General features: G+C 50.5%; 1 protein-coding gene across 1 annotated transcript; it reads left to right on the forward strand.

The window, feature by feature from the left end:
• Positions 1-8,287: 8,287 nt before the first annotated feature.
• LOC308049830 (feather keratin Cos2-3-like) lies at positions 8,288-8,590 on the forward strand (the record flags this gene model as incomplete). Its single annotated transcript, XM_080359700.1, has 1 exon — positions 8,288-8,590. One exon carries the CDS (start codon positions 8,288-8,290, stop codon positions 8,588-8,590), a length of 303 nt encoding a protein of 100 aa, XP_080215826.1.
• Positions 8,591-9,739: the final 1,149 nt, after the last annotated feature.

A 9,739-nucleotide genomic window follows, 5' to 3' on the forward strand; every position in this document is an offset into this window, starting at 1 on the left:
GGTCCTGGGTGATATGAGACCAGCTGAGGAGCCTGGCCTTTCCTCTGCTGGTACCAGAGTAAACCTCGAAAGGTGGGTGTCTGGTATGTGCAGGTTGTTTGGAAGGTGTCCTTCTGCTTCACTGTGACTTGTCCTTCTTGCTGGGTGACAGTGACCTGCCCCATGGTGCCTGGAAGAAAGTGAAGGTCAGGAATTCTGCAGGGAAGGGCTCTGGAAAGCAAACCAGGAAAAGGCTTCTCATCCCTCGTCGTGCAGCAAAATCCTGATGCCTGGGGACAGTGGAGAGTAGTTTTGGGCAGGAACTCAGTGCTGGAATCTGAGGAAACCTGTGCTGTGTCCTTGTTCCTCTTCTCTGCTCCTGCTCCTACTGCCCAGAGGACCAGGGAACAGCCTGTCATGCCTGACCTTCATGTGCTGGAACCAGCACCCTCCCAGTAGATTGAGAAACGTGCAGAGGTACGACAAAAAGATTCATCCTGATTCCCAAACACTGTCATTTATGAGGGCTCCTGAGTCAACACACAGCTGAGCTGAATATTGTAAGAGAGAGCTCTGACAGTGCTGACAAACAGGAGAAAACTGGAGGCCATCGCAGACATGTACCAGCCAGAAGCAGAATGTGACACCTCATTAATGTTGACGAGATGACACCTTTAAAGTCCACATAACAGCTTTGGCAGGATCTGCTAATTTGTGTTGGAAAGTGAGAAAAGTGGGAGTGCAGAGAGAGCTGAGATCTCCTATGATGACAGTAGGTTGGTCAGAAGAGTAAGGTAGAGAGAGATTGATCAAGCAGGAGAGAATAGGGAAAGAAGAGATCAGAGGTATCTCCACCTCTCCTCTCCTCTCCTCTCCTCTCCTCTCCTCTCCTCTCCTCTCCTCTCCTCTCCTCTCCTCTCCTCTCCTCTCCTCTCCTCTCCTCTCCTCTCCTCTCCTCTCCTCTCTCTTCCTCTCTTACAACATTAAGAGGATCTTTAGAAAACTGGTGCAAATCCTCGAATGTGAGGTGACATTACCTTGTGTTTTCCCTTTAATTTTGAGTAGTTCTCTGCATGATCCTGAAAAGGTTGGTGGGAGTTTCCTTGGGAGAAGAAAAAGAAAGATGAATTTATAGAAAGCAAAGACTTACCCAGCAGTTGCCCCAGGAAGGCAGTGAGGACCAGATACCCAAGGTGCATGCTGAGAACAGCCTGCTTGTTTGTTGAGTGAGGGACTGAGAAAAGCACCTCCCAGCCCCAAGATACCAGAGCTGCCAGAAAGCACTCTGGTGGGTGAGCAAATGTAGAAGTGGGAAAAGAAGTGACCTGTTCTTCCTGTGCAGAAATTCTCATTCTGGGTTTCTCCCTCCTCCAGCAAGAACATGTGTGGCTCACTCAGCATTCTAAACAGTTACAAAATGAGATGCTCTGGTAACTGAGGAAACCTCATCATGAGACAGGGCTGTTCCTGGTCTGCTCGCAGTGGAGTCCTCACCTCATGTCCTCACAGATGATGTGCTGGACCTCATGATGTCAAAGGAGGTTCCTAGAGATGTGGAGGGTCTCCAGGTTGACACAGCCTTTCTCTTTCTTGCTTAAGAAAGAATTTAATAAGAAGGTAGGGGGAGTGTAGCAATCAGGCACAGGGCTCATCCCAACAATTGCACTGAGCAACTCCTGCTTAGGTGCATTTTATTCTTCCCCCTCTCTTTTGCTTCTCCTTGATCCTCCCCAGTCTCCTCTTTCCCCTCATCTTTGACTCTTCCCCTACACATGCCTTAAGAAGTGTTGTCTAGTCTCACAGAACCCCCCTCAAACATGCAAATCCTCATGTTCTTCTTGTCTCTTCCTGTCACTTACAAAGCTCAGCCTGTCCCACTACAAAGCTACACCTGCAGTAGCCCAATGGTCCATCAATTAGAGGCTGCAGAGCTCTGGTCTCCCTTCTTGTCTCCCTTTTAGCACCTTTTGTGCCCCACTGTACCTGTCCCCATGTACACACACAGGGTGGTACTTAGGTACCTGGGGCAGGGTGACTTCACCTCCACCAGCTGAAGGGACAAGAGGAGTGTGACTCTCTGTTTATTGACACGGTCCTCAACTGATATTGGAAGAGGTATTTTCTGTTGTTGGAGTGCTAACTAAGAGTATAAATCCTGTTTCTGGAATTTTTATTGGCTGCACTTTTCTGGCTAGAATAAAGTCTGTTTTGGAACTTGTCAGCCACCTAAAACTGACTTTGGGGTGCCTCTGTGACAGCCTCCTTCTCTTTCCCTTTGGTCCATGTCTCCTTTGCATGTATACCCGACCCTCTCTCTTCCACAAAAGCTGAGCTTTCTTTGTCACCTCAGAAGGCCTCATTGTAAACACCAGCCATCAGGGATTACTGATGTGACATCAGTCCATTAAGCACAGTATATTGGCCTGTCACCATGGCTGCTTTTGTTAACTTCCACCAAAGATGTTCTCCAGGTCCAGCTCTTTGCTTTCCAAAACGGATTGAGTATAATGAGACATGTGCACAGAGAGGAGAAATAGACCCAGAAACACACAACCCAGAAATACAACCAGCAGCCGTTTTCTGTCAGGCAAAGAACAACAGAGACACGGTGGACTCCTCCCAGCAAAGCACTGGTGAGCCCTCAAAACCGGAGGAGAGACATGAAGAGCAGAGCAACAGGTCAAATATTTGAACAGAAACTCTTGTCCAGTGCCTGACTGATTGGTCTTGCTCACATGTTGAGACTTTCACTGATCCGCAGATGCAGGGCTAGGACAACATTTACCTTCCCTCAGTGTTTTGGGTTTTTATTTGTTTGTTTGTTTGGTTTTTTTTTGTTTTGTTTGTTTGTTGTGTTTGTTTGTTTGTTTGTTTTGCAAACAGGTAAAGACACAGAAGGTCACATCTCCTAATAAGAGTCCTGTTTTCCAACAGTGGTCATTGGTGCATGCTGAGGGAAGAGGAAGAGCTGGACAAGTAGCTGGGATACTTCTCCTGAATACTCACTGCTGTGTCCTGCTCAGTTTCAGCAGCTCTGGGGTGTTCCTGTGTCTGCTGTGGCAATGGACCCCCATGGCAAGGAAAGGCAACAGCAGCCTGGGCTACAGTAGGAAAAGAGTCAACCAGCAGGACAAGGGACCTGATCCTCTCCACTCAATACTGCTGAGGTGACCTCTGAAGTGCTCACTCCACTTCTGGGCTCCCCAGTAGAAGAAAGATACTGGACTGTGATCAGCAGGGACTGGAGCATCTTTCCTATGAGAATATGCTGTGAGGGCTGACAGTGTTCAGCCTGGGGAAGAGAGGGCTCAGGGGGTACATTGGCAATGTGTGTAAAAAGGTGATGGGAGGGAATGAAGAGAGTCTTTTCAATCAGATGTGCTTGGGACTGCCCATCTCTGCCAAGAGGAGTCTCTGTGGAGAGATCAACTACAGCTTTTTGCCCCTCCTGGGGAGCACAACCAGCCCTCAGAAAGGGACAACTGTCCATGGGCAACTTCTCCTGTCATTCAGAAGGGTCAGGAGGAAGGATCAGCATGTAGACTCAGTGGTCTGAGTCCATGTGGGGGTGTGGCTGGTGCTAATGTCAACGTCGATGCCGGTGCCTGTGTTGCTCGGGCGGGGGAACCGTCCCGGGGCCGGAGGGGGCGAGGAGGCTCAGGCAGGTGGCGCGGCAGCGCCCCCTGGCGGGCGCGGCTGGGACTGTCTCCCCGCCCCCGCCCGCGGCGGTTCGTGTCCGGCCGCAGCCCCGGCTCCTCTCCCCATGTCTCTCACGGCGCAGTAATACACCGCCGCGTCCCCGCGCCGGGGCCGTTCGAGCCACAGGGCGCTGGACCGGCGGTCTGCCGCCACCGACAGCCGCCCCGGCGGGTCCGACAGAGCTTTGGAGCCTTTAGTACCCCACAAGAGGAGCTCGGGACCTCGGCCCGGGAGGAGACGGTACCAGAAGATGTAATTATCGATCTGTATGTTGGGGTGTGAGCAGTTGATGCTGATATCGGTGCCCTCGGAGGTCTCTGCCGACGGCTCCTGCTGCACCTGGGCTCTGCCCGAAGCCACTGCCGGGGAGAAAAAGAAGAAAAATATCCTCAAACCCTGAAAATTCCTCAAAACATCAAAGCCCTGCTTGCTGCTTCCTGGAAGAAATCCCACAGAAGCACTGAGGAACAAAAAGAGATGATGAGAAGGGGTTTCAGAAGATGTGCACACACGAGTAATGGAAGTGTCCATAATATTTGGTGGAGACATGAATGCATGCACAACAGATGGAGGGGGGAATAATTTAAGTGGGATAAAAGACTGATAAACACAAAGTAGCAAGGGGAAAGAATGACTGCATGAGTTATAGGGAAAGACACAGAGACAAGAAAGGAAACAGGGAGGACAGGAAAAAGAATAGAGCGATGAGTTTTCTAGAGGGAATGTGGGATGGAGGGAGCGGGGTTTGGGGGCAGAAGTCTGTGAAGAAGCCAGAGGGGACGACAGCTTCGAGGGACCTGCGGGGTCCACCCGAGGCTCAGCCCCGTCCCCCACCCAGCCCCGCCAGCCCCGCGCACCCAGGAGCACCGCGGCCAGTCCGGCCAGCCCTGCGCCCCAGCACCGCCGCATCCCGCCACTCCTCCGCCAGCGCCTCGCTGATCCTCGCCAGAGACAGATGTCTCCTCCTCTCTTCTTCCTCTGCTCCTTCTCTTCTTTAACCTCTCCTCTCCCTCTCCTCCACCGCGAGCTCCGCCCTGGGGCTGAGTACTGCGCCGGCGCCGCTCGGGGTCTCGCCCGGGCTCACAGGGCTGTGGGGCTCTTCAGGGACACAACTTTGGCTCCTGGGAAATGGACTCGCCCCTTCCTCCAGCAAGACGAAGCTCGCACAGCGCCAACTGCAGGCTGGGGAACGGCAGGGCCCTGACCCAGGAGATGGACCAGCTTCCCAGAGCTGTTTCCGAGCTCAGGGGCTGGAAACAACAGCCACTGGTTTCCTGGGCTTTGCAGTGAGGAGACTGAGAGCCTCCCTTCAGCTGCCTCTGTGTAATCCCAGCACAATGCCTGAAACTTGTGCTGTGGCAGAGGGTTGTGGGGACACATGTACCCATGGCTGTGCAGGTGTCAGTGTGAGTAGGGGAGGAGGGGTAATATGGAGTCAGTATGTAGGTAAGAAGGGACCTTCAGAGGTCACCTAGATCACTCCTCTGCTCAGGACAGATCCCATTAGATTCTGTTGCTCAAAGTCACAATCAATCCATTTTTGAGCATCTCGCAGGATGGAAATTGCACCAAGTCTGTCTCCTGAGCACTTACATGGGCGATGTGCATCTTCTTGTGTTCCTCCAAACAAGCAATTATAGAAGGCAAGAAACTCCTCCTAGACATCTCTCGTACAAGATTAAGACACCCATTTCTCTCATTGTCTCCTTGCATGTCATGTTCATCAGCTGCCTAACATGTACAGTGGCCTTGTTGAACTCACTTCCATATGTTGAAACCATTCCTTGACCAGGGAGGCCCAGTCTGGCAGCAGTACTCCAGATATGATCTCAAATGGGCCAAATGGAAAGCGTCATTTTCTTGCACCTGCTGGCAAAACATTAACACAGCTCAGGATGCAGCTGGTCCTTTTGCTGCAAAGGCACACTGCTGTCTCATAGTCAGATGCTCACCCTTAAAACCCCACATCCTTTTCTGTGGATCTGCTTCCCAGGCAGCCAGTTTTAGCCTACATGACTGCATGAACCAGCTGGTTACTCCCCCACATGCAAAACCTTGTCCTTGCTATTTTGGCATCCATGGGTTTCCAGTCAGCCCACTTCTTCAGACTGTTCAGGTCCTTTGACCAGGAGTCATGCCCAACCGTTATGGCCCATTCCCCTTGCTGGGTGTTATGCCCAGTGTCTCTGGGAGTTCCCCACTTCCCCTGACTCATGGCATTAATTAAAACATCAAACAGTATTGGTTCTACTCCTGGATTCCTACTACTACACCCCACCAATAAGTGTTGGGCAGCTGAGCTTTGCACTGTGGTCATAACCTTCTGAGTCTGTTAGTCCGGGCAATTTTCTCCACACCTTATCATCCTTTCACTGAACCCATTCATCTCATACTTGGTCATGAAAGAAGTAAGAGAGAAAGTGCCAAAGGTCTTGCTAAGCTCCAGGTACAGATATCCCTGCCCTTTCCGTGTGCACAGTGCCTGTTACCTCATGAGAAAACAATGGGTTTGGCGCATTGTCCTCAGCTCAAAGCAGCTTCATGGAGAGGGCAAATCAGCCCTGGCTGAGCTCTCCCGGCAGAGCTCCCTGGCATTGATCTCACTGAGGTCACTGAAGGGAAGGCAGAAAGCCCTCAACTGAGCTGCAGCTGGCAGACACTCAGGAGTGGAGGCTTCAAAAAAGTGCTCGCTGGGAACAGTCCTTGTTAGAAAGAGAGACAACATCTGAGTTTTGGGGATGTTTTCTTGAATTCCATGTTTCTTCCCGTCCATGGGCAGTTCCTGGGCACTAGGACTGAAACGTGATGGTCAGTGCGTTCTGAAGTCCAAAACCTGTTCCTTGGCTTTCCCAGTGGAAAAGCTTCCCAGTGGAAGCTACACAGTCTGTCTTTCTACTCACAGCACAGCAACATTAGACTCCATGTTCCCTTCAGTCAGTAGCTCTCTGATTGAAGGCCATCATTCTTGCCTGACACAGGACCTGATCAATCTACTGAACACTGGCATTGACTTGTGCATCCCATCTCAGTCACATTCTAGAGTGCATTGGAATGAGATCCCCTCAGGGATGGCCCGCACACGGTCGAGAGGATTCCTCAGCCTTCCTCCTTGCCCACAAAGCAAACCCCTCCTTTTGAACTCTCTAGTGCTGGGGAGAGCAGGCATTTCCTGGCCTGGAGATGCAGGGAGGGGAGACTGCCAGCCATGCTGAGACAAATCCAGTGTTGTTACACTGAATTAAACCAAGGATTCAAACTGGACTGAAATCATCCTTGTTGTGAGCTGAAATCAACAGCAGGGAAGTGACAGCTTTGCACAGGCAGGAGAAGGAGGGCTCAGGAGAGAGGGGCTGCATTTCTCTTCCCTGGGCAGATCTCTGGCAGGCTGGTGCAAACATCACTCAGCTGCACTCGGGTTCCTTCTGGTCCTGGGAACCTGCTGCTCTGTGGTGCTCATGGACAGAGCAGTAGAGAGTGTCCCTGCAAAGAGCCGCATATTTTGTTGTGATGATTGACAGACAAGGACATACATACTTAGACTCATGCACACCAGTGTGCAATTATACACAAATTAGTGCTCTCATGTCTATCTGCACAAACTTGGCTGCTTGCAAGTACACACAGGAAAAGAACACACATAGCAACACCATGAACCATCACATTAAGAGAAGTTCATGGACTCTGCTAATGACTCCTGGGGCAGTGTTAGGCAGGATGGTGTCAAATTCAAGCAACACAACACTCACAAAAAACTTCAGGGTGAGCTGAGAAGTTAAGGAAAGATGAGGACTGGTCACATCCTCATGCATGGGAGCCCAAGGGCATGCAGTCGATTATGGTTGCAGCTTCTTCCTGAGACTGGTATATCAAAGAACAGAGAGTGTCCCAGAATGACATTATTTGCTTACTCTTAGACCCATTCAGCACCTGAACTGAGTCTTCTGTCTGCACTGCTGCATTCCTGCCTGAGAAATCCAGGGGCCTTTAATCCCAGAGATCAGACAAAGCCTTCATTGGAGAATGAGCATGGCATGAGCCTGGAAATGAAAAGGCAGCAGTGTTGGAAGCTAAAGCACAGACCATATGTTTGTATTCAAGATGAGCTTGTCCAAAATTTCTACCTCTGCCAAGGGTGCCTCTGGTCCTGTGGCAATGAAGGGCAGGTATAAAAGCCAGCCCAAGTCCCTGCTCTCTCATCCACTTCTCTTGCCTTCTTCCTCCTGGGAACCAGGTAAGTCTGAAGTTCCTTCTGATTCTCTTCCAACTTGACATCTGTCACTGATGGACATCTCTGCACATATTGGCTATGTCCTTTCCTCAGTTTGCACCTCCATATCATGGGATATGGAAGGGGTAAGAAGTTCTGCTTAGAGAGAGGCTGGGAGGTGGCAGAGGGGTATTTTGGTTTTTCACTAAGAGAGAGACACCCTGTGCTCTGAGGCTCCTTGTACGGCAGTGAAGGTTGTGTGGCTCCTGGCATGTCTTCAAACTCCCCACTCAGTAGTGGCCTTGGCTGCTTTTGGAGAGGGTAACCAGGCTACTTCTTATCAGATTTTATGCCTTGTCTTCTCCCTGCTCTCTCTCCCAGGTGAACCTCCGCTCTCAAGACATGTCCTGCTATGACCAGTGCCTGCCCTGCCAGCCCTGTGGACCAACCCCGCTGGCTAACAGCTGCAATGAGCCTTGTGTCAGGCAGTGCCAGAGCTCCACCATTGTCATTGAGCCCTCACCTGTTGTGGTGACCCTGCCTGGCCCCATCCTCAGCTCCTTTGCACAGAACACTGTTGTGGGCTCCTCCACCTCTGCTGCTGTTGGCAGAATCCTCAGCTGTGATGGAGTGCCCATCAACTCTGGCTGCTGTGACCTGTCTGGCATTTCTGGCCGCTACTTTGGCAGAAGGTACCTGCGCTGATGAAGGCTCTAGGAAAGGCCGAGGGAGACACCTTGAGGAACTTAAAACATGATGCTGTGCAAAGGATTGAGATATTGGCTGTGTTTTCAGTATAGCTGAATGGCTTTACCTTTTTTACATTTTTCATGTTTTCTTTGGTTCCTCTTGGCAACAAGGTTCCCTCAGGTCCAGCCTGGTGGGAATCAGCTGTCCTTTCTCCCTCTGTGGGGCAGGCAGATGAACATCATGCACAAACTTCTTCATGACCACGGACTGCAGACTTGTGGATTCCTCCGGGCATTCCTGCACTGCTGTCCTTCACTTGCAGTGACTTTGTTTTCCTCTTTTATGCATTAAAGTTCTGCTGCATTCAAGCCTGGCCTTTATGTGGTCCTTTCCTGTGTAGCAACTCCCCAAGCTGCCAAAGAAGCAGCATGTTACTCTGGAGTGGAAGGGGGTGAGGGCACAAGGGGATCCTTCTCCATTTTTTCTACTGTACAGGTGTAAAGATGGAAATCTGTACACTCATGTCCTTCATGCAAAAGGGAATTAAGGCTCATGAAGCATATCTCTGATGCCAAAAGCTTCAGAAGGGCATTTCACTTGCATGTCTGAAATCTTTCCTCCCTAGTTGTGCTCTTAATATCTGTCTTTAAAAGCAGAATAGTTGCACTTCCTAACCTTATTGCACTAAATCTTGCAACAACTGCAAGGTACTTCAGGTCCTTCATATTGATGCTACCATTTGTATTTTTCCTTGAAGAAGAGGGAGGAATGACATTATTCCTGACAGACAAGCAAGCCCTTCTGCAAAGCACTGCTAGAGGGCTGCCACTGGCTCTTAGCATGACTCCCAGCTTGGCTGTACAACTGGGGAGACATTGGATTGGTAGGAAAGGGACACAGGATCCATGTAGATTTTACACTTCAAACTGTCGGCATTGTTGCCTGAAGCTGTTTTATTTAACGGTGATTTAAATTACGCTGCGGCTCTGCCTTTCAGAGTTTAGGCACTGAGCTGTCTTGTCCTGTGCTTCTAATTTCATTGTTGTGGCCTGGTTCTATGGCCCATATTTCTTCACCTACATGGGAGCTGCCTTCAACCAGGCAGAGCACTGGCCGTTCTTTACATTGTTGTTAATTCCCTGCCCAACCCCTTGATGTAGACCC

The sequence above is a fragment of the Nesoenas mayeri genome (assembly GCF_963082525.1).
Source record: "Nesoenas mayeri genome assembly, chromosome: 26".
NCBI lineage: Eukaryota > Metazoa > Chordata > Aves > Columbiformes > Columbidae > Nesoenas > Nesoenas mayeri.